This window comes from Drosophila montana, unplaced genomic scaffold (assembly GCF_035044405.1).
Source record: "Drosophila montana isolate Dmon_TW-CO22-7 unplaced genomic scaffold, ASM3504440v1 contig_2583_1, whole genome shotgun sequence".
In the NCBI taxonomy this organism is placed as follows: Eukaryota; Metazoa; Arthropoda; class Insecta; order Diptera; family Drosophilidae; genus Drosophila; species Drosophila montana.
The window spans coordinates 404,235-430,409 of record NW_026997446.1 but is presented as its reverse complement, the minus strand read 5'-3'; the positions used below and the strand labels follow the sequence as shown (position 1 = coordinate 430,409).

At 41.3% G+C, this 26,175-nt stretch overlaps 1 protein-coding gene across 1 annotated transcript in view; it reads right to left on the bottom strand.

The window, feature by feature from the left end:
- Window positions 1–795: 795 nt before the first annotated feature.
- The window catches only part of Con (Connectin), a 49,309-nt gene continuing 23,929 nt past the window's right edge, over window positions 796–26,175 (bottom strand). Inside the window, exon 5 of the mRNA XM_064683229.1 lies at window positions 796–1,718. Within this exon, the coding sequence (XP_064539299.1) occupies window positions 796–1,718 (923 nt within the window). The remainder of the gene's footprint in view (window positions 1,719–26,175) is intronic.

Genomic DNA, 26,175 nt, shown 5'->3' with positions numbered 1-26,175 from the left:
GTATCTAGTTTGGGGCTAGCTTTTGACTCTGTGCCTAAGACGTTTAGCGCTTTCCAAGTTTTTACTGTAGTGTGTACCTTGCTCAATTAAACGAATCTCAAATATAATTGCAACACTATATGGCTAGTCAAAACTATAGCTATGTAGTACAGTGTATTTGTATTTTACTTTTGGTTTTCGGTTTCGGTTTCAGTTTTGAGTATTGAGTTTAAATGAAACGCCAGTTTGCTCGGAGGTTCTGCTTTTCGCGTACACTCAAAGAAATGTTTGAAGAAATTACTATATAAAACAAATGTTTACCAATATCAGAAAATATTTTGAGAAATTTCTTTTCAAACCAAAAATATATTTTCTGATATTAGTACAACATTTTTATTAAATGGCAACTTTTGTCATTTTGGCAAACACAATTTTTTGAGTGTACATCAATTTGTTTGGTTTTTCGGTTTCGGTTTTTGGTTTTTGGAATTTTCCTGTTTTTTTTTTTGGGATTCTTTTACTGCTGCTTCAAGTTTGTCAAAGTTGAGACTAATGCTACAGAGCTAATAGCTAGGTTTAAATTAGTAGGTTTATCGAATTTCCATTTTTACATATTTACAAGACGTTAGTTTTAGGGGTATTATGTTTGTTTTTGTTTTTGTTTTTTTTTCATTTTTCTTGAAGCTCGTTTCGAAAAGTTCTACCGACTCCATATGAAGAAAGTTCCATATGGCCCACTTTAGTTAATATAGTTAAGACCAAATGAATGCTCACGAGTATGTACAATTAAAACTCATTGGCTGAAAACGCATTAGCTCAGCCCTGGCTAAGCAGAAGGATGATGGCAGCAGCAGCAGCAGGAGTTCCAAGCAGCAGATAGCTTAGCCTTAGCTGACGTGCGGCACCTCCATTGGCGAACAGATCCTGGCCCGCATTGCTGCGCACATCCATCAGATCACGGGACAACGGCAGCTCGGTCGGATCACTCAGCTCATCGTGGCAGGGCAGCATGTCGGGCTTCAGCAAAAAGAGACGCACATGGATCGAGTTCTTGCTGGCCATAGTTTCGAGTGCATCGCCAGTCAGTGGCTGCTCCACGTTATTGTGAGCCAGGGCATGGCCACTGCTGCCGCTGCCGCTGCTGCTGCTGCTGCTGAGTCCAGCGCCGCCGTAGAAGGTGCTCTGCTTCTGCAGATTGAGGTTGTCATCCAGGTCCAAGCCGCCGTGTCCCAGGCCCAGGCCGGACACATGACCGCCGCTGGCCTCGTCGTAGTAGTCGTAACGTTTTTGGGTCTGTGCCACGGCAGCCACGCCTTCCGGCTGCTGGCGACGCACACGCAGCTTCGACTCTACCACATTCTCGGCAAGGACATCCGTGAACTGACGCTGGCCACGCAGCGCCTGCCGTGACTTCGTCGAGCCGTGCTTCTTCATGGCCAGTCCAGTGCCGCTGCTCAGGTCTTCCAGGTTGGCGTAGTTACTGCTGCTGCTGCCGATGCTGCTGCCGAGGCTGTTGCCGATGCCGCCCATGCTGGCGCTGTTGCTGCCAATTGCCGTGAAGCCGCCAACATTGAGCTCGTCCAAGATGTGCGACGGCACCGGGTCCACGAAATGCATCAGCTTCGGCTCCTGCAGCGTACAAATGATATCCTCCAGCGAGTCACGGAGCTGCAGATGACGTGTCCGGTTTTTCAATTCAAAGATCCACTGCAGACGACAGTCGCAAATGAATTTGTTGTCTGTTTCGTGCCGGAAGATAAGAAGAAGAGCGGTAGAAGCATATGAGTATAACAAATATATATATATATATATATATATGTTGCAAGTGAGCAAAGCAAATAAAAGGCGGCGCATTGACAGCTCCAATCGGCCAGGCTGAATGTGTGTACAGGTGTGTGTGTACAGGTGTGTGTGTACAGGTGTGTGGATGTGTGTGTGAGTGTGTGTGCGGGCTGTCCTTAAATTGCTTTGTCAAGATTTCGTGCTGCCTTGCCCCTGCTGCTTTCAGCCAACCAATCAAAAAGGTAAGCAACGAGAGCATGCACGACTGTGTGTTACCCTGGAATCGGCTTAGAGTTGTGTCCTCTGCTCCTGTTTATTCTGCGATTGTAATGATATATTTCGGGCCTTAAGATGGCATTCATATGTGTATGTCTATCAGAGAGTTGAGCTAAGGTGTGTAAGGGGGCTGAAGGGTTTCCAGAAGTGAAATATTTAATGGCTCCAGTTCCTAAGATCAATTGTGAATATGCGTCCTAAGATTCCCTTCCATATTTTATTGTTCTAGTTCCTAAGATCATGCATGCAGTTCTCACATTCCGTTCCACTTTCCAATCATCCAATTTTTTTTATTTATTTTTTTTGAGTTTTTATTTTAATAAGTGCCAATCAGAACTCAAGAGTGTTCTATAATGCTCTCAGAATCAAGTTTGTGGTCGCCAGTTTTGTATAATAAACAGTATTAAGAATGTGAAAAAAAAAATTAAATAAATAAATAAAACCTTATTAAAAGTCGCATTGAATTACGGCATTAGGTAATTAACCAATTGATAAAGCAGGTAAGGGATCCGAGCTCACACGACTGGCAGTTACCCTGGAACTAGTTTCCCATTTGCGAGCTGCTTCGCTCCTTTGCTTCATATTACTTGAACTTATATTCCTTAATAACATTTGTCTTAACTGTACGATATTTTCCGGGTTTAAGGATGGCAATCAAATGTTTGTATATATATTTAAAATGAAGAATGTGCCTGCCAAGATGTGAAGGAGTGGCTGAGGGTTGCCCAAGGGTGAAATAGTTAACTTTTACAAAAAGTTTTCCTCCTTAAGCCTTTAGCTCCAATAGCCTCCGGATCAGGGATATGTATGCCTTTTCCGGTTTTAAAGCTGACATGCAAATGTATGTGTAACAAAAATTAAATTCCAAAATAGCTGAAAACTTATAAAGAGATCTAGATAACAGCCTGGCACACCCGCTTTCAGTCCAGTACAGGTTATACCAGAGCAGCGCGGCCAGCTTAACTCCCCGCTGCCGATTGTTGGACGAAGGTAAGGCGGTTTAAGGCGGGGGGCGGGGCTCGTCTGCTAAGTGGCCGCCTGCAACAATTGGCTGTCATTTTGCAGAGACTTGCATTTGAACTGTGAATCGGATATGGATTCGTATGCCTTGGCCGGGGTCAGGCCGGTTTTAAATGATTTTAGCCAGCCTGGCAGGTAGCTCGCCAGGCAGGTGGCTCGCCAGGTTTCAATCGCTGTCGATGTCGTTGACGCTGCGCAAGTTAAACGCCTCAATGACATTTCCAATTTAGAGAGGACGCCACAGCAGCAGCTACTGATGCTCCTGGAGTGCAGAGCAGGAGCACAGCGGCAGACAGTTTTACCCACACATATCCCCTGGCCCAAATCTCGCCTGGATTTTGACTGCGTCTGTCTGTTGGTCTGTCACTCAGATGAACGCCCAACTGCCGCTGCAGCTGCTGCTGCTGTCAATTATTTTGTATTCCTTCTCCGGGCTCTGGCCATGCGTGGCACAGCAGCAGGTCGCCCCGGCGGGGGGAAGGCGCCCCGGCGGCTGCGTCTGCATCGATTTTCATTGATTCGTTTCGAGCGCAAACCAATTTGTTGTTTGGTTAGTTAAGTTCGAATGGCTTAGCTGCAAATTGAGCGCATAAATAGGAGACCGAGTGTCCACAGAGCCGTCACAGAAATGCTCATTAAATCGAGTGTGTAAATTATTTACAGAGTCTCCTCAAGAGTTTCAACAGGCGTCTAACAACTGTCTGCCTACCCACAGGAAGCTCGCTGCTCATCAGATCGTTTTGCTATAATTGAATTTCATTTGTGTACCCTCTAAAAATGGGCAAAGAGGGTGTTTTGTATTTCTGCAGTGTCGCTTTGCTTATTGCAAGTTGCTTTCAATTTATCGATAAATATCGATTGCCAGCCATGCATTTTTTCAGCATATCTTTTAGATGATAAGACTTAAGGACATTACACTTGTTAAGGCGTGATGTAGGCGTGCCTTGAATCGATAAATATCGATTGTATATTTTGATTTAAGCACGTCTCAGATTATTAGACTTGGAAATAGTCTCAAAACTAGAAAAGTCTCGTCTGCCAAAGCAAACGCAGTTCAAGTTGCTTTATACTAATTGAAATCTACTTCGATGGGTTTTTTTTAGCATATCTCTTAGGTAATGAGAGTTAAGGATATCAGATTTGCTAAATTATAGAATTGCTAAAATTAGAACCGATAAATATCGATTTCACGACTTGCTCTTCAAGTATGTCTCTTAGACTATAAGAATTAGAAAGGCAAGAACAAACGCAGATCAAGTTGCTTTCAACTTATCGAAGACTATTTCTATGCCAATCAGATCGATATATATCGATTTCCAACTCCGACTTTTAAAGCAGGTCTCTCAAATTATACGAAGAGTTGAAGGCATGTTTATATAAAGCTCTTGAGAGATACTATTGGCTTGCCTAAAATCGATAAATATCGATTGGCAGTTGGAAGACAGTCCTTCAAATTGAAATACACACAAACATCTCGTAGCTGAAAACAGAGTATGTGCTCGTCGAGTACTTCGAGCCTTGCTAGCACTGATTTGATAAGACTCTGTTGCTTTTAAATATGGCAAATACATATTTAACAACATTGTGTCTGGTATGCTGCCAAGCTCACAAGTTCCAATTAATTTGTGTGGGCGCCGAGAGTCGAGTTCGGTCGACAGGCCCGAAATGTGCCGTCGACTCGTATGGGGTCCAAGCTAGTTAATGTTCCGGGCAAATCTCTCGAGTGTAATTAGGGCCGTACGGTGACACAGTTTTCCATGTCAACATGCATAATTAGCATAAACGTTACAAACAAAATATTGACTCTTTGACTGACTGACTGACACACACAGTCAAGAGCTGTGCACATCATTATCCTTGCGCACACACGCACACACACACAACCACACACACGCACACACATGGGAGGCTCGGGCTCGGGCTCAGAGGAAGGCAAACACACACAATGACTCAGTCGGTGGGGCCAATTGTGGTGTAGGTGCGGGGAAGGGCGGCACAGTTGTCAGCATACAAAAGGCCGAGAGGTATTCCGACTCGAACGATTGGGACAATAATTCGTGACATATTCTGTGGCAGAGCCCAAAAAGTTGCCACAAAAGAAAACTTTCGATGCGAAAATAGTTGCCAAATTAGTGGCAAAGGCAAGAAGAAAGGCCTGGGAGGGTAGAGGGCAACGTACAGAAGTCAAAAATTCTAATTTTCTATATGAAAACATGCAAAAAGCATAAATAAAGTTAAATATGCAAAGAAGCGACTACGGAAAATGTTCCAAATGGGCGAGGACCAGGATGGGGACGACTTGGCAACATTTAGCAAGCAAATTACAACAAAATTAACATGATAATGAACTGGAACTGGAACTGGCGCTGGCGCTGGCCCTGCCACAAATTGTGGCAGCTGCGAGGAGCTGCTGCAGACGGGCATTAGATGAAAACTGGCAGCTGTTTGCAGCTGACCAAATGACAATGACTTGCCAGAAAAGCACAAGCACAAAGCACGACACATAAAAAACACGAAAGAGCGCTTTAGTGGGGTATGCGCGACTAGGAGATGCCCTAAGCCGGAAAATTTACTCAAACTAAGAGCGGGTTTCTTTTTTCCCCAACCAAACTCTATGGGAACTGCAGTCTTCAATTTTTTGTCGTTGTCTAGAGTACGATCCTTTTTTTCAGTGCCCAAATATGACACCCTACTCTGTGTGCATATCAAAGCTCAAGGCTTTACCTTTAATAACAAGTTCCTTTAACAAATTTAGGGAGAATGGGGAGAGGTCTTCAAAAAGTGATATACTTTAAATCTATCAAATTATGCTGTGCTCTTATAATCCTCGATTTATGCTTGATAAAACATATCTGAAATCGATATTTATCGATATTAAAACGGATCTCAAGTCAAGCTGCATTAAGAAAGCCTGCATAAAGGCAGACAGGCGCATATCGCTGATATGCTACGGATCAGGAATGTATACACTTAATGAACTCCAAGACGTCTTTTACAATGAGTTACAAAGTTTCTAACAAAATTGAAGGATCCTCTGCAAGTGTATGAAAATGGCAACGACAATGTCCTAAAAAAAAAAAATAGGTATGTCAGAATATATACAAATGTATATATGAAAAGGTAAAATACACACAACCACACACATATACACACACACACACTTTGAAACATAGATAGGACAGTCATGTGACTGGCTTAATGTGCAGCAAAACTGTTCATGTGTGTGTACGGGTGTGTGTGTGTGTGGGTGCATAAAATACTTTTATATTTTTAATGATACTTGGCCAAAGCGGTAGGAAGTGTTTTGGTCTGCTGCACACACTCCAACAGACACACACACACACACACACACACGCCCGCCTCATTTTGCAAGCAACGAACTTCGACTTCTGGCAGCCCGGCGACCCCGCAACCCCGCAAACCTGCCTCTAGAGCCTGGCAAAGGGCTCCTGTTATCCCCGCTTACTAAACTAGATGACTTTCAACTCTACCCCTTGCCGCTTGCCACATGACGTTGCAACTTTTTTAGTTTTTTTAGGTGCTGCTGCAACAGTCGAAAACGTTTTTACGGTTAGTAAAGGACATTTACATACACCCACACACACACACACAGTCATGCATATGCGTCTATGTGTACATTAAATTTTATTATTGTCATTTTCATAGCGCTGTCCAAGCGACTGCCCCCCTGCCCCCCTGCCACCACGCTGCCGAACACTTTGGCTAACAAGTTCCAAGTACTAACTGTTTGCATAAGTTCACGTATGTGTGTGTGTGTGTGCGTGTAAGTGTGTGTCCTGTGCCAACAGGCAGCCAGCCAAATTAGACTCAGCTGAACTTTGTTTGGTCAGTTTTAATGCAAATATGTCCGTCCCTCCCTTCCCCCTCCCTCTCTGTTTGCCAGCACCCCTCTCTGGCCTGCTCGTGTGTCGTAACATATTCATAATAAGTTGTCATTTCCATTTGCTGCAGCTGCAATCCAAGAACTAGCCTTTATATTATGATATAGTCTGATGGAAAGCTTCTGCTCGAAGTGAAATCAAGCGTAGTTTTAGCTAAACGCCTTTGAGGTTTGTTCTCGATAAAATCTGGGCAAAGGTTTATTAATGTTTACACGAGAAAGCAAACTCGTCACAAAGGGAGAGTCGAAACTGGCGGACGTGCTCCTTGGGAGCTCCCCCTACTTGGATCAGACTTAGACTTAGACTTCCAGGAAACTCATGTTGAGATCTTATTATCGAGAAGGCATCAACAAATTCTAGTCCCATAGCAAAGCATTAAGACAAGCTAATGTGCTCATTTCTCATTTCTAGCTAGCCCATAGAATTAGAAATTTTGGAAGAAATAGCTCAAGACAGCGGAACAGCCCACCTGGCGGTTCTCCTATCAAATATCATCTCCACTTGGAGTGCTTGGAGAAAGACGAAACAACTTTGATTATTCTCTGTGAACGTCCAGCCATAACTTGGAATAGTTGAGAGCAGCTGGGCCAAGAGTCTGCCTCCTCAGCTCCCATCCGTGCCTCTTACCTCCTATCAACTCGCTCGAGCAACTCTCGCTCATAGATCTTTTCCCGGTCAACTACTTTACAAACGGCCCTCGCAAAGCTGCCATTGCGAACGTTTTTACGTTTATTTGAAGCACGCAAATACTTGTCTTAAGTATTTCGTAATTAACTGCCTTCTCCTAACAACTTGAACGTTCAATCAAAATTGATTTGTGCTTCAGTCAAGAATATTTAAAACGAAATGCACATCAAAGCACAAAACGGCTTAGGTTTTAATTCCTTTCTGCAATTGAAATGAACTTATTTTGCTTTGACTGCAGCAATTGCTGGCAATTCCTCTCTCTCATTATTACAACTTTTAATTTTGTTACAAGAAAATAACAATTAAATTTAATTAAATTTTATTTAGTTGCACGCCCCGCCCCGTGCCCCGCCCCACTGTTTGCCCAGCAGCCGTTCATATCGATGCGTTTAGCCTAAATGGGCCCTGTCATACATCACGTTGCGGTCCTCTCTAAATGGCATTTCATTAGCTGGGTCCCAGCAGCAAAAAAAAAAGAAAAAGCAAAACATTTATTTTAAATTTAATACACTACACACACACACACACACACAGACGCACAAAGGAACAAAGATGTGGAAAAACACAAGCGAAAAAAAAATAAAATTAAAAAGAAAAAAATTGCAGGTCCGCTTCTTTAATTGGTTGAAGGGGCCGCGTTTTGTTTTGCTTTATATATATACATATTTTCTTTTTTGGGGCTCCTCCTGGTTTCTCGCCGTGTAGCTGTTGAAAAGCGCAAAGAAAACGCGAATGGGGTTTTTGAGTTTTGAAGCGCTTGCTTCAAATATCAACATGGGCGCCAAAAGTTTTACAACGCCGTCGCCACCGCCGCTCCCGCCTCTCCGACTCCCACTCGAAAATCAACGCAGATGCCTGGCCTAGTTACCGCGCCTTTGTTTCTGGCCGGATACCGGCCAGCGCCTGGCTGCACAATGACTACCGCACAGCCGTGCCAGCTCTTTGCACTGAAATCAGCTCATTTTTAGGTGGCTCGGTTAGATGTGGCCAACCGGGCAACAGGGCATCAGGGCAACCGGGCAACTGGGGAGCCCGGTTCGTTTGTGGCCGGGCCGGGCTGCCTTTGGCCCCCGGCCTGTGACCCGCTAACGCCACCAGGGGACAGCACGCACAGTTAGCAATTCCCTCCCACTCCCCTCCCCTCGCTCCTCTGTGTGGTATGTGTGCTCTTGGCTGCTGTCCCTCTAGAGAGTTTTATCATTTTTTATTACATTGCTCGAGAGCGCTATGTATGCAAATGAAGTCGAAAGTTTCGCTTTGTATAGTTGCCGTAGTTGCGGCCAGTTGGGAGCGCCAACTGTGTGTGTGTGTGTGTGTGTGAGTGTGTCTGTGTGTGTGTGTGTCAAGAAAAAGTGAAGGCAGCCGTGAAATGCACGCCTTTTTTCACTCCCAATCCCGCTTAAAGTGGGTACAACAATATTGTCATAGTGCTTCTCTGCATTTCATTTAATAATAGCTCTCGAAATTCGCTTGAAAAACTTTCCTCGCTCTTAATATATATTCATGCCGATTAATTAGCAACTAGTTATTTAGCTTGAACAACAACGAAAAGGGCTCGAAGTCCGATTCAAAGGCAGCTGAATGTTTGCATTGTATTCGCCGAAAAACCTTGGCTGCTATTCCAAATTAAAGTTAATTGCTTTGAACTTTCATCAAGAGCTTAACAATTATAAATTGATCAAAGAGAGTAACTGATAGCTAGCTAGAATAAACTGGAACAGGATTCGAACTAACCAAATAAATCTATTGAAAATAATCATTATAAATAATATAACAATGGTGATGATAGTAATAATAATAATAATTATAATAATAATAATAATTGTGGCACCAAAAAGGAATCTAACACAAATTATAATAATAATAATAATTATAATAATAATAATAATAATAATAATAATAATAATAATAATAATAATAATAATAATAATAATAATAATAATAATTATAATAATAATAATAGTAACAATAATAATTACATTAATAATAATAATAATAATAATATTAAGAATATCAAAAGCATCGGACTAACAAGCGAAAGGTTGCCGGTTCAATGCTGACAGTTATTTTTATATATGTTTATAGATTGACTAAGCAACCAATTAAATTGATGCGAAAACGAGAAAGTAAGCATATTTTCGGAACGCCGAAGATTTAATACTCTGGTACAGATATTATTTTTGCAGACATGTGAGAATAATGAAGTTTCTCCTTCTATGCGTTACACAGTCCATAAGAAAGATATAATAATAAGAAATTATAATAAACAAATGGAAAATTATATAGATGTCAATCATAATTATTATAATCAAATATTTCTTTTGTTTTGTCAAATACAATGCTGGCATACGTATTCTTTGAGAGAACGCAACCTGATTCAATACTATGCATTTGATCCGAGCAACGCCGGGTGATATTTCTCCCCCCCCTAGTGTTATATAAACATATAGTCTGGCAGGGCATACAGCCGTCGCCTTGCCTTAAGTGTGGGCAGCTTTTCAGCTGGTTTTTCCTCTTTACTCAAGCGGCAGCCTTCACTTTTATTTTAAACCGGCTTCGTTTTTTAATGAGCTTCAGTTCTCGTGTTTTGTTTTTTCTGTTGTTGTTGTTTGTTTATTTTTAGCTTGTTTTTTGGCTTGTTATGGCTGTGCGTGATTTCGCACGCTCATTCGCATTGCGTGCGTAAGAGGAAGATATTTAATTTTGTTGCCTGCTTTCGGCCGCAGAGTCCAGGGCAACTTTACTCAATTTATTCAAAATCAAATGGGTTTTTCTTTTCCCTATTTTCAGTCTTGTTTTTTTGTTTTGTTTTGCTTTCTTGTATATATATTTTTATATGCCACGCCCTCGGCAGCGCGAAGCCATTGAAAGCCATTTGAATGGCCGTCGCTTTTCTCGCCAATTTTCTTTCAGCCGTAGTTGGGGTCAGTTTTTTTTTTGGGGGGAGGAGGGCAGCGTTGCTCATTGAATGTTTTTATTACGCCAAATGAATGGCAGCTCCGCCGGACTGGACCCCAACCTGGCTACAATTGTTGTTCTGCGCGCATTCGCTTATTTTCGCTGCGAGAAAGCCATCAAATTATATCACTTGCCGCTGCCCTCTTTTTGGGTTACAATTTTAAATAATAACATTTGCCGAGCAGCAAGAAATGATTTCTTAAATTTTTGCACAAATTTCCGCTGCGAAAATCGAGTGAAAAATCACATAAATAAAACGGAGAGACGGACGACTTTCAATCAGCAAACAATTACAGTTTATTTCTTTCATATCAAATTATCTTTGGCAATCGAGCGTGAAGTCAAATAAGCAGCCAGCAGCAGCAGCAGCAGGACCAGAAAACCAAACCCAATGCCAAGATCAAACACTCGACAGACAGCTGCGAGGATGTCGCCCCCGGGAGCGGACATTAGAGTTCCGCCCCGCACCGCCCCCCGCTCCGCTCCACGATGCGGCTTGCAAAAGGGAAAGTCATTGCAGGCGATTTAACAACTACGCTCGAGGATAAATATTTTATGAAATCGCATAAACAAATCAAAGACGAATCACAGACGGCAAAAAGAGAAAAAAAAACAAGAATAGGAAAATCACTTTCCAAATCAATTGGGGAAAAAACGAGAAAAAAAAAGAAAATCAAGCGCGCCGATCAAATATGACCACTCAACCGCGTTAAAGTACACACACACACACACACTCGCACACACTCGCACACACGCACGTACACACACTCATAAACATTAGCCCTGGGGCGAAGCATTAAGCTGGCTTTGCCAAAATATTTGCACAGTTGGGTTGGGCCGACATTTGGTGGAGCAGGGTGAGAGATCTCGTAATGTGTTTGTTATATGCTAAATCGCATAAAAAATACGGCTATACAAATAGATATGTGCCCATAACAATAACAAGCAGGCCAACTATATACAACAGCTATAACAACAACGACAAGAGCCAACCCCAGTGAGAGAGCAACATGTTAGCCAACCCCTCTCCCCCCCTCCCCGCTCCAGGGTGTGGGTACCCCTGCACCCAATTCGCTGCTTAATGTTTGCCAAAATAGCCAGAGCCTCATCCACTTCTGTCTCTTAGCCCCCCCCTCCCCTAGCTTATGAACCCCTCTGCTTGAGCATCTTCAAAAGCCCTCTTGATTTTTGCTCTTATTGAATTGTATTTAATATAATATGCGAGGGTTGTGCGAGGGTTGCTCGACAAAAAACAACAACAACAGCAGCAACAAAAAAATTATATAAATAAATAATGAGGCTTTTGTTATTGCGCTGCGATTTGCCAAGTCAAGTGGCAACTTCTAAGCTGCCTCCCCTTCCCTTCACCCTAAAAGCAAATGCAAGGCGAGCATCTTCAGGTGAGTCCATAAACAGCCAGGCCATATAGAAGCCATATATCAAACGGCCAACTGACATAAATTGTGCACTCAAATGTCCGTTTGCCGATCAAGCGAAGGTCCTGGTAAGTATAGGAACTCGACTTAGAGCTGAGCTCGTGCCGCATTTCCACGACAAGGCGCAACACGAGCACGAAAGTAACTTTCTTAAAAACGGACAAGAAAGAGGCACAACACAGTCCACAGTTGAAAAGAATTCTTTTAGTTTTGTTCAATATTATTAATAATCTTAATATTCCTCTAAAGTCTCGTTTTCATTGTTAATTTAGCATTAATGCTGTCCAATAAGTTCCTCCATTATTATATCTGCGATCCCATTGACATTCCTTTTAGTTGCGTGTACATCTTGTCTTCGAATTTAAAATATCGGTTTTTCTGAATAAAAAATCCAACTATGCTTATAAATAGTTGTTTAGATATAGTTGTGTCTTCTTCTAATTTGTTCCATTTTCGTCTAATTGTGTCAAGTGATAATTTAATTGGTGTGCTGGGAACCAAGGATACCACGTCAAAGGATCCTTATGTTTCGCCTTCCCTAATGTGGGAAGCTTGTTGACTCTGTCTTTAAAATGTAGCACGTTCTTAATGTTGTACTTTGAGTCCATTGGCAGATTTTTTAATATTTTATAATTTACACAGCCCGTAAGATGGAGATCTGATAGAGAAACATATTTGCCTCAGTGGTGTTTCTTCCTTATGTATCTTTAGTAATCCATATCCATATCCATTGAACTTCGACGTTCATTAAAAATATTACAAAGTATTTGCTTGACTAATGCCTGCAAAAGTTTTAGGTCCATAATTTGAGAATAGGAGTGTCAGGAACTGCTTTCATTGCAATATATTTGTCTATCTCAAGATCTTTTTATATAACTATTACTTTCTAATTAAAAGTTTGAACTGTTATCATCGGCAAATTAGGAATTTTGATGAAGCTTGAGAACTATCGACTGGAGTCCAGTGGAAAGTTTTATCTGATAGAGTTGGTTCTTATGTAGCCTGTCTTTAGAGATCGAACCCTTCGTGTCATTGAGCTGTGCACAGATCTCTACTAACTAGAGTTTAGCAGCACGAACTCGTCGTGTCACGCTGTGTCACGGACACAAGCTCATCTCTAGTTCGATTTAACTTGATATACAAGCTCGAATCGTGTACGTATGGCCAATGCAAGCCCATCCATCAATGCCAACACGTTTACATCCGCATCGGCTGTCACACAAGATATGCTCCGAGCATATATACTCTACATAATATATATGTACATTTATATATAGTATATGAAGACAGATTGTAAATTGAAATTATTACATACTGTAAAGTTTTTGGGGGCGGACACAAGTGGGCGTGACCAGTGTGCGCTGTGTGTGCTTATTTATGGGCAACTGCACTAATCGATTGAGCCGAACGAAGCAGAGAGAGCTATGCGACACTCTATATATTTTATTGAATGCGGCAATAAGTTGGCCAAAATATTCAATTAAATGTTTGTCATTTTGGCAGCCGGCTGCAATTTATGTTCAATGAGTTGGTCTAATGAGTTTTCTGGCTAGCTAACGACCGCTCATTATGAGAATATTGCTTGACCAGCAGATAGATACCCTGTAGCACAGGCAAGGGTAAGCTTAAATGAAGGTTGTGTTTGTGTTCCGATCGTAATTCGATTTACAGAACATGGAGAAGGTTTTACAATGAAGGGGAGAAGGTGGAAAAGGTCTCATAGGAGAAGCTCTCACCTTCTGACTGCAGCAACTCTTTTGAATAACCATTTACAGAGTATATCTTGAGTATTCAAATAAATAAAGCTGAAACATACCCTGTAAGTCTCGCATACACAGAAAGCATTAAATAACTATCATGTTTATTGTCCGTGGGAGAAGGGGGAAGAGGTCTCATAATGATGAAACTTGTTAGATTTGTGACTGAAGCAACCCTTTCGTATAATCATTTACAATGGGTATTGGGTATCAAAATACATAAACCTTAGCAATTTCGTTCTATGTTCTTGTCAAATGCCAAAAAGTCCTATTGATGAGGCACTTCAGCGGCTGCTGCCAAGCAACGCGGCTTAAAGCCAAACAAAATGAATCTAATCACACGTCGCGAAATTAACGTTATACGCGGAAAGGCAATAACAGCAACAACAGCAGCAACAACAACAACAACAACTGAGGCAACATGAGTGAAATGAGCTATAATCAAAGGCATTTTGCGGGCACAGGTGAAAACCGCAGGCGACACTTCAGCGACGTTTAATTCAGCTGGGAGCTGCCTGATGGACTGCCAGCCTGCCTGTGCATATATTAAGATAGATTACTACACACACTAAGCACACACACTCACCTACAAACACACACACATGCCAAATGAGAGCCATGAATTTGTATTAAAAGCAATGCTCGCAGCGCTCAAGTTACGCGCAGTTTGGCAAATCCGTTTTGGATATTGTCGAACAATGGGGAAATTAACGCACGGCTAATGCATGGTCTTTGCCAGCGCACCTCAAAGTGTGCATACATTATATATACATATATATAAACATATACATATATAAACCGGCGACATTAACATATTTGGCTATAAACCGTTGATGGCGCCCAAAACTATGCAGCGGTTTTCCAGCTAAAGCCAAGCGCGTGGCAATTGAAACCAGTTAAGCGGCTGGCTGCAAATAATTCCACAGCTTGTATTGTTATGGCTGGTATACCCTGTAATCATTGAAAGTGTGTACAAAGGGTATAATAAATCTTTGCTTATGTATGTAACAAGCAGAAGAAGACATATCCCACTTTTATATGCCATATTTATGCTTCTGATAAGAAAGCTATAGATTTTTTAGGGTATCTGCCAGTCGCGCACTCCCTACTCCCTGCCTGTTTTGGCTGCTGATGATTATAATAAATTTAACTAATAAAGCGCGTTAATGTTCGGCCATCAGTTAGCTGTGACAATGGCAAAAGCCAGCCGCCAAGCGTGCGGGCTTTAATCTTGGCCATAGTTGCGCATTATAGTGGGCGTGGGGGGGATGGGGGCGTGTCCATGACTGCCAAGTCATTTGGCTTGCAAAGCGCGCAAGCGGCTTTAATTGTCGACCGCGCCAAATGACACCGACAGCGCGACAAACGGCCAAAGGGCGTGGCAGGGTGTGCGGCTTGAGAGTAACTATTCCTTAACGCCAGGGCGTTGCTAAGCTTCCAATGTGCTTCAAGCTGTTTGTCTGTCTGCTTGTGTGCTTCTGATTGGCTTGTTATACCCTGTAACTAGTCGGAGTGTGTGCCAATTGAGGTTGATTGGCTTGAAGACAATACATGTAACAGGCAAGGGCAAAAGGCAGCTTGCCTAAGCAAACAAACAAAGAACTTACTCTTTCAAACTTTCTCTATATAATTATTCTGAGTCTAGATATTTTGAGAGTTTGTCGAGAAATATAAAGCCTTCAGATCAAGAAGGAAGGAAGCCGACTTCAGCTTCAACTTACAGCTAAAGGAATTAATTTCTGTAGGAATTGGACAGTAAATGATAAAGTTATTTAAGAAATTGTCTAGATATTTTGAGAGTTTGTCGAGGATAATGAGAGCTTAAGAGACCAAATTTAGTATACATCATTCTCAGATCAAGAATATTTCATCTTTTAAGCCCGACTTTTCTGCATTTTGAGAACTTCAGCTTAGATTTGTAGTATACACAAAATGGTATATGAAAAATGTAAAGAATCGGGAAGTAAACAATTCAATTATTAAAGAAATATATTTTGAGTATAATAGACCAATATATTTAATTAATTAGAAGCTGATCACAGGGTATCTCCCAATCGTTCAACCGCCAGCATCTCCTTAAAGCAATGCGGGGAAACGTGAATGAAACGAACTTCGGCGCAGCCCTTTCTATTGAACTCAATCTCTGTGGCAATTTGCCGAGCTGTTCAAGTTTCATGATACGGAAATCAAGTCCTTCGAATTGAGTCACAAGTCTCAAGTTTTCCATAATGATATCAATTAATTTCGAGCGATTTAAAATGTGCCACCGACTAGAGAGAGAGAGAGAAAAACTTGCGGACTTGCCACAAAATTGATGCGTGCGGTGCAAACATGTAATAAAATATGCAGCAGCTTGATGCGAGGTGAAAGTTAACACAAATACACACGCACACACACGCACACACACACACACTCACACACACAGGCACACAGGCACACACACACAGGCACACCCATACACACGCACACTCTGGCAAACAAAGGGAGTGAAAGTTGGCCGCAAGGCATACAAAAGTTTTGCACATTAAACAATAAAAACTCATTAATAATATGCATTTAAGTTTTAATTGAACTACTTAATGAGAGGGTGAAGGGGGGGGGGGGGGGGGGCAGAATTGATGGTGCGTACGACTAAAAGATATGTCATTGTTGTTTTTATACCCTTGGTAAGGCTAGAGGGTACAATAGTTTTGTCACGAAGTGTGTAACGCATTGCAGGAAAGATCTGCGATGACATTGAGTATGTTCCTAATCAGAACCAAGTCAATATCCTCAAATGTCTTTATATTATTTTAATAAAGCTTTATAAGTTAATCTGTATATAAATAAATCTGTATATATGTAAACCCATATATATGTCAATATCTCCAAGTCAGCCATAAAAAGGGACAACTATATTATATAGCTCCCATAGCATCAATTAATGGAAAATAAATTTTTTGTATGCAAAACTTTGAATTCCTTTTTTGAATATATTATTTTTACTTTTGTTTTTCTTATTTTGAACCGGCAACCACTCGTTTGCTGGTCTGACGCCTAGAAACTGAAGCCAGGCTCTTGAAAACAAGCCAAAGCACACTTATATCCCATTTTCCCCACCTGGATGTCGACTTTTCCAAAACCCGTTCTATAGCTTGCTTCTGGCCCAAAAGGAGTGGCTTGAGCATAGATCTAGTGGAGTTGACAAGACTTTTAAAGGGTATTTAATATTCGCCATAGCATAGATAAATCAACTTTCTTGTTCTTCTTGTTGTTGCTGATGTTAATGCCGTTGGGTCTTGTCAGGCAACATGAAAGGAAATTGTTGTATGCTCTCATTATACATGGCAAATGGCCGCAAACAAATTGCGCAATTGCATTCCTCGTCTGTGCATGTGTGTGCGTGTGTGTGTGTGTGCTTGTTTTTTTATGGCTCTCGAAAATGCAGTTTGAGCTCTTACTCAATTGAAATTTTTTTGCAGCTGCATAGAAAAGGTGCGTAATTAAAACGATGCCGCGGCTGCTGCGGCTGTTGCTGCCGTAGACAATTAAACGCATGCCACAAACAGAGGCGCATGCCACAAACAAGAGGCCAGGAAAATACAATGAGGCAACACGATAAAATGAGCGATGGGCTCTGTGTGTTTAATTGCGACGACAGACACAGTCTTTAAATTTATAGCGACTAGCGAGATGAGATGGGGCGAGTTTAATAGTCGAAAAGAAACGTGGCAGAGTTGTCAAGTTGCCGGAAATTGAATTCTAAAATATTTATAGGGTATGCGTGGGTGAATGTGTGTGTGTGTGTGTGTGTGAGGGGCTGGCTAAACAATGGAGCATAGCATACATATTGGGGCAGAGGCAGAGTGATTTATGCAGCGTTCAGCAACAAATTGCAAATGGAACGCAATGAATCGAGTCCAAAAACCAAATGAAATGCTACTTATGCATGCTTGTCACTGTGTGTGTGCGTCTATGTGTGTGTGTATTGTGTAGGTGTGTGTCCAACATACACAATATATATAAAATTTCTGTGCTCAACAGGCAATCAAAATGGGGAGGCAAGGAAATTCCCCCCAACAAAAAACAAGCAAGATGTTCTAGTCGGGCGCTCCCGACTAGAGGATACCCTAAACTCTCTTCTTCCAGCAGGCGATAGGTATAAAATTAAAATTACTTAATATATATATATTATTCTAGAAGTTACATGTCAAGTTTGGTGACTCTAGCTCATATTATTTGCCGAGATTGCTCAAAAAACATTATTTCGATATCGATTTTTATCGATTACTTGGAAACGGGGCAAGTTATCGAATATCGGAAACTCGATACTCGATATGCGCGGCGACTAGGAGGACCTACAGCTAAAATTTCAAGTCTCTAGCTCTTATAGGTTCTGAGATCCTTGCGTTCATACATACGGACGGACGGACAGACAGACGGACATATATATACTTTATGGGTTCGGAGATGCTTCCTTCTGCCTGTTACATACATTTGCACAAATACATAATACTCTTTTTACACATTTTCAATGGGTACAGGGTAAAAAAACAACTTATTAGTGTGCGCATATGTCTGTCGCTCAGTGTGTTACAAAATGTTGAGCCATAGATTTATTGGAAGCAATCAGTGGGCTTTTTGGCTGGCATAGATACTGCCTATGTATGTATGTATATGTATGTATATGTATGTATGTTGACGCTGACATTGACTATCGAAAGTCAATTTCGGGTGCGTGTCACATGCTCATTTGTCCAGTTTATGGCCCAACATCATTTGTTCGCCCATTTTTCCCGGGCATTGTCTTTTATGCCTTGCGATAAATTCTAGCTTCCGGCGCCTAATACCTGTTTATTGTTGTTATTCCAGTTGCCTGTTTGTTGTTCTTGTTGTTGTTGTTATTGTCGTGCAAATGCAATTTTAAGCTAAACGAAGCGCTGCGAACAATCGCATTGCATGCATTATAAATGAGCCCAATAAACTCCAATTGAAGGACTAATTCACTCATCAAATCGGCCCGAATGGGCGGCTGCAGGCATTAACAGGAATTATTCAGCTGGCTAATTAGCTGATAAGTTTTTAAGACGTTCGCTCGCTTCTAAGATACAAGCTAAACATATCTGATGAGCAGAAGGTATTATGATTTCCTTGAGAAGAGAACTGTTGCTTTAAATTCTAGCTATAAAATTCATGCTGTGCAAGGATACGGGTTCAAATCCCTGGCTAGTGTATGTATATGGGATATTAGTTCAAATCCCTGACTAGTGTATCTATATGGCATAATTTAAGACGAAGGCCTTAGTAGCCTCTGCTATTTAAAATAAGTAGGAGGCTTCTTCTACTCTTCCCCAACAGGAAAAGCTCTCTTCCAGGACATTGTTGCTTATAGTCTGATATTTATGAAAATATTAGGGCTTTAATACGACATATCAAAGCGCAAGGCTCTTCTTTTCAAAGTAAGTTTTGGAGGAATGCGATAATTTACTATTATTATAGAGATTTATATTTATTATGCGAGAAACTAGACACAAAGTCTGGTGTATCTAGGACTTATAATTTTCGAGCTATGCTTAAAAGCCAGACATCACATTAATTTTTATTTTATATTATGGAAATGAAATGACGTTTCGTATACATATTTTAAATTCGTTCTGCGTATGTTATACCAGAATATATATTTTAAGTTTCAAGCCTCTAGCTGTTTTACTTTTCTGGATGAATCGAATCAGACAGGTAGATAGACAGAGGCTAGATTAACTCAGCTCGTCTTCCTGATCAAGAATAAACTTAAGGTGATCCCACTTTTCAGTGGAAGAACTATTTAAATTTCTTAGGAATCTCGGGTATTTCAAAATTTTGATCATAGTTGTCTTTTGACAATACTTGCGCCTGATTTGAGTATCAATTTCTGGTCCTTTTCTCAGAATCTAAGACACACCATATAGCTTCTATACATATCGAGCATGCATGAATTTTTATTTAGTTGAAACTAAAACGAAAGCTTTATTAACTAGACGATTGAGCAAAAAAAAACTGTTAGCAAAATAATCAAATTGCAGTTTTCAGCTGTCACCGAGCGCGAACGGAATGTGCATTTTACAGAGGCGTCGCGCAAAAAAAATCTGTTAGAAATCCTATTTATATTTCGAAACAATAACCATTCAATTCGAGCTAACGATTTGGGACCCGGGCTACAGCGCATAACGAACCAATTGAGCCGGACACGGACACGGACACAGACCGAGACCGAGAGACCGAGACCCAGAGAGACCCTGTGGGATGCTTTTTGGGTGCGACTGTTGTCGCATTTATTACCAGAGAAAAAACTTGCATTGGCTTTAAAGTGAAAGCATTTGAAATGGTCGCAGGTCCTGGCCACAGGCGCGACGACACAAACAAAACGTGAGCCGCATACAAATAAACAAGCAGCTGTGTAGGTGGGAGAGAGGGGAGGGAGGGTGAGTGTGTGCGTGCGTGTGTGTGTCGCTGCGGCGACCGATGACCGTCGGAATTGAAACAAATGCCACAGCACACAGGGCGTGCCTATAAATTTTTTACAAAATACATGGGCATAGGTGCAGCTGTGGCTGGCATTGCACTGGCCCTGGCCCGGGCACAGCAAACTGTGCAAACACACACACACACACACACACACTCACACACACAGACACACGCACACACGCAACGGGTCTTGAAAGGGACAAGTCGTAGCATTGTTTAGTGGCAATGTTTGGCTCCCAGACATCAAATGGCATTTAAATGCTGGCAGCATGTGTTCCAAAAAGTTCTGCACGCCTCCAAGCCTTGAGGGAAAGAGATGTAACTGAGCGGGAGGGCAGGGGGCAGGGTGAGGGGGTAGCATAGTACATGTCCAATGCTTAGTTGCATTTCAAATGTACCCTATTTATGCCTACAGGTGCTTGTCCAGTTGCAGCTGCAAAGCAGCATTTGATGAGTGTAAAACATTTCCATTTCCATTGAGCTTGAACTAAAGAGTCTCAAGTCATTTTCTGACTAATATTTAAGCCTGCACTTCGGAATTTTTCATGTTGTTAACATACGAAATAAACAAGAGAAACTGTTTGTTGCCTAAGATTAAATATCTCTACAGACTTATAGCTCATCGTTTTGTGGCAGAATTGTGAGTCTCTGGAGGAAATTTGATAGGAGCATAAATAATCCCAAACTCCATACAAAAACTGATTATCACGACTGACTTTTCCAACTTTTCCAAGTTTCCATACCGAAAATGATTTCTAGTACAATTCTTCCTAAAGAACCATATTGTTAGGATTTGCTGTGTGTGTGAAGCATCTTTTGAAAAATAATAAAAATGTTTCTGATTCAAAAACTTGGCTTTAAAAAAGCTGAAAGTTTCTATGGCATTTGATTGCCTTTCTACAAATTATACTCATAAGTGAACAGGAAAATGACGCTCGCAATTACTGGGAATACCCATTAAAAATGGGTAAAAAGGGTATAATGTATTTGTGCAAATGTGTGTAATAGGCAGAAGGAAACATCTCCGACCCCATAAAGTATATATATTCTTGATCAGGATCTCAGAACCTATAAGAGCTAGAGACTTGAAATTTTGGCTGTAGGTCCTCCTAGTCCCCGCGCAGATCGGGTTTGTTTCCCATATTCGATAACTTGCCCCGATATCGATATCGAAATCGTGTTTTTTGATCAATTTTGATAAATAATAAGAGCTAGAGTCACCAAACAGAGTTTGACAATAAGTTAAAGTGCTTGTTATCTTTGACTTAAGTCCATTAAACTAGCGCATAAATACCACTTAACATCTAGCCAGGGTAGATTTATGCTTTTCTTCTACAAAAACCCCAACTTTTTATTGTTCGACAAACTCGAGCAAAATGGAGTTTAACTGATGAAATCTCGACGCGCAGCAAAATGCTGCTGCTGCTGCTGCAATGTCAATCAGCTTAGCGTCATTCGATGGCTGTCAATGGCAATTACGTAAAAGTCAAGTCTTCTACAAATCACAATGTGCGCTCGACTGGAGCTCTCTTGGAGATTCGCAGCTACTATATGGTAACTATGGCATCGTTGATGCATGTGCTTCAGAGCTCTGGCAAAGTTCATGTACATCATTTGTCCTGCCGCTAATGGAAATCCCCTTGGTTGATGGCAACCGGCACTTCGCCTCGCAGCTGGCTGATGTGCACTTTTGTCAAATAGTTGTGCACAGTTCGAACGTGGCACACCTTCACACGCTGCTGGCCAACTGGCCAAATCCTCGCCGGATAACTGCACAGAAATTCTGCTTGATGTTCGATTAGTTGACGCGCCGAAGTTGCCAAATACTTTGGCCCCCAAAAAATTGATGTCACTGGCATGTGGCATGTGGCATGTGACCAGCAGCAGCAGCAGCTGCTCAGCTGAGCGGGAGCCAGGTTTTCGGCACTGATGTGGCACGTTTTATGGCCACAGCGCCAACTTTATCCTCAGACGACAGTGTCAACGTCTGTTTCGAGTCATTCTCATCTTGCGACGTTTCTCACATGTTCGCTGCAATTCAGTTGCAATTTTTATGTGCTCCTACACTCAGAGAAAAAACGAACTGAAATTCTTCTAACAACATTTCAAATATATAAATATTTTTTTCAGCTAACTATGAATCAACTAATATAGTGTGACTTATTGATCCTCAAATGAATCGATTGAAAGACTTTTTTTTTGTGTAAATTATTTCAGAACCTTTCTCTGAGTGTATGCACTTGGGGCTGACTGCCCCTCGCTCCGCTTTGCCGGCCTTTCTGGCCTGCCACACGCGTCAACACTTGCAGCCAATGTGCGAAGAAGAAGTGCTGCATCTTTTAGGCGCCAGCTTTGAGCTGCAACTTATAAATTTGTCATACGGCAATTTGGGCAACATTTCTCAGAGACGTGCAACTTTGTTGCGGCTTGTGAGCTCTTGCTGCTGGTTGGGTTAATTCGGCAAATGAAGAGCACTTGGTTAATTTATTTATTGATGATATGCCTCTACACACAGCCAAAGGCACTTATCCTCATATTTAAATAAACATTTGGCAAGCTGTCTGGATAAAATCGTTTGCAGTCAGCAAAAAAAAAGAAAGTTTCTAGGCAGTTTTCTGTTGGTTCATTAGCAGTGTTGGAAAACTTGGCAAATGTTTGCAGTTGAATTAAAAATCATATTAAAATATTTGTATATTTTCGCTAATTTAACTTTCTGAACGGGCGCTGATGACGCCAAACAACATCGTGAAGCGTTCTAATCAAGCATTTGCCGCTGCATATGCAAATTTTTGATGTGTGTGCCTTGGTGTGCGTGTGTGTGTGTTTGGGTGTGTGCGTGAACATAATCACTGCACATGAATTAAAAAGTTTTCGGCATGCAAAAATATTTTGCAGTTTAAAGCAATTTGAAGTCATTTGTAGCCAATTTACAAATGTCTGCCGCTTGCAGCAAGTGTGCGTGTGTGTGTGTGAGTGTGTGTTCTCAAATGCAATTACGACTGCACACACACACACAAACAGACGCACTAATACGTGGCCATGGCTTTTGTATGCCAATGCAGCTCAGCTTTTCTGTCGTTCAACGTCAGGCTATGCCCTATTTTTATAAGGAATGAGTCCAGAGGGTTTCATTCAAGTGAACAGTCAGAATGAATGTCACAAATAAATCTTGAAGATGCTTTAAAAATTGCGACAGCTCTAGTAAATGATATTAATATACTTCAAATTCGAAACTTACTTTAGGAAAACTTAAACATTTAGTTTTAGCTTTGCGCAGGGTACTTAATAGTCGAGTCAACGTTAGGACTCTAGGTTCAACTAATTTTTTGAGAAGTTGTGCGGGGTATCTAATAGCCGAATAACCTCCAAATGTTTATAAATGACCTACACGTCTGCTTTAAATTCGATGTTTAAATTGGGAATACACAATTGTCTTTTCTTAGAATATGTTTAGGGTATTTGATAGTCGTGTCTCCAAGCAATGTCTCCAAAGGACCTACACCTCGACTAAAAATTTTATCGTAATCTTAAAGAATACACAACTGAATTTTTAGAACATTTTTGCAGGGTATCTGATAGTCGAATCACCCTCTATGATTAAATTCGGAATGCAAAACTGATTTTTCTTAGAATATGTGTAGAGTATTTGATAGTCGCGTCACCTGCAAGCAATGTCTCCAAATGATTAACATGTCAACTTAAGATTGAAAATTTATACAGGGTATTCGATAGTCGAGTCCACTCGAGTAGAGCTGACTTTTTCGACTTAAATAAGTCATGCTAATGGCAAACCATTAGCGAAAATTTCGCTCGCACATGTGAGCGACTGAGTGTGTGTGCGTGTGTGTGTGTGTGTGTGTGTGTGTGTGTGTGAGTGTGTGATAATTAAGTTGCATTTGTAACTGCCATTTGGTTGTGCATATGCACCAATTTTCTCTGTGTGTGAGTGTGTGTGTGTGTGTGTGTGGGACGACGGCGACTTTGCTAAATGAAAGAGAAATGCGATTTTGAAGGCTGCTGTTAAATATTTAAATGTATTCCTTGGGCCAAGGCGTGCCAACTATTCTGAACTATTATTGTTGTTGCAGCTGTTGTTGTTGTTGTTGTTGTTCTTCCTCTTCTTACTGTTGCAACAGCCGCTGATTACACAGCGCTTACATCAAAGCCTAATTGCCAAGTAAGCTAAAAATAAAATTGGCAGCAGAGCTGCGAGCTTTCAAGGTGCCGCAATTTGTTGAGAAGCCTTGAAAGCGCTTATTATAGCTAACATGCTGCTTGTTGTTGTTGTGGTTGGAAAACATATAAAAGAGAAGGCCTGATTTATTCGGAATGGTTGGCTTTACTTTTTATATATAATAGGCAAGAGACGAGAAGGTGTCGGTCACAAAAAAATTAAGCAGTTTCTGTGGAACTTCCCTTTGTATACTTTTCGCAGCTTCAACTAGTTGGGAATTGCAAGCGAGATTTAAACCAAAATGTTAAAGTCTCGAGCTTCAAACATATTAAAAAAGAGGCCTGATTTGGTTAATTTTTCTTTTGATAATAATAAGAAGCAAGAGACGAAATGCTATCATTCACAAAAAATGAAGCAGTTTGAGCAACAAGAAATAGTTGGGAATTACAAAAAATTGTCAGGAATTAGTTTCATTTAAAATGTTTCACTTGAACTCCAAGTCGGGTTCGGGAATGCAATATAAGACAATGTAATTCAGACAAGAAGGTAAAATCATAAATAATAAAGTAGTTTGAGCATCAAGAGCTTCCCCCCTGAATACTTTATGAAGCTTCAACCAGTTGGGAACTGCAAGCGTCACTAAAAACAATTGTCCGAAAATAGTTTCATTTAAAATGTCAAAGTCTCGTGCTTGCAAACTGGCTTCAAGAATATAAAATAATACAATTTGCAGCGACGATCATAACATATCTGTTATATTAAGTCTCGTGACAGCAATTAAAATGCCAGTGACAACAATATGAACGTATGCACTTAATATTTCACTTTAATTTACCTTTTAATTGGGCTAATCAACACGCTAATAGCCGCTGCTATTAACTTACCCACACACACACACACGCGCGCGTATACATGCTGTGCCTGTTTCTGCCTATGGCCATTTGCAGGACATATTTTATTGTTATGAGTTTTGCAGTCGAGTCAAGTGGAGCGGCATGTGGTGTGGCATGTGGTGTGTGGTGTGGTGTGGTGGGGTGTGGCATGTGGTGTGTTGCACGTTGAGTGGCTCGGCCGCCGTTGGCCGCTTTCAAAATTGCACTTTAATGACTAATTTGGTTTTTGTGCACGCCGCTGGCAGCCAGTTGCCCGTTGCCCGTTGCCAGTTGTCAGTTGCCAGAATGAGTCCAGGTCCAGTCAATTAACAAAGTGCCAGAACGAGAGACAAGACATGTACATATCTTTTGCTCTATTCCCCTCTCTCTCTGCCTTGCTCTTTGTCTGTGCAACTATGTCCCTTTGTCACAGGCTCGCAAGTGTCGACGGAAGCGCACACTTGAGCTATGACGATACGACATTTCCTTAATGAAGCCAACCAACACGCACACGAACTACCCAACCAACTGAATGTGTGTGTGTGTGAGGGCTGTAGAGATGGGCCAGAAAACAGACACGACTGGTTCGTACCAAGAAATGCATTTTCATGCGTGCCCAAAAGCACGAAAATGCACGATGAAGCCTGAGGAATAGCTAAGTCAAAGATTGGTCAAGATCTGAATATCGCAGCTTATCCCAGCCCTATTCTAAAACTTTCTGGACTTATCAAAATTTATCTGTCCGAGTTCGTGTTTTTCTCTCAAGTATGTCTCGTGCTCGTGCCTAGCCCTGCCTCGAAAAGGAAGCCCGCGCTTTGCCATCTCTAATGGGCTGCCTAATTGTGTTCT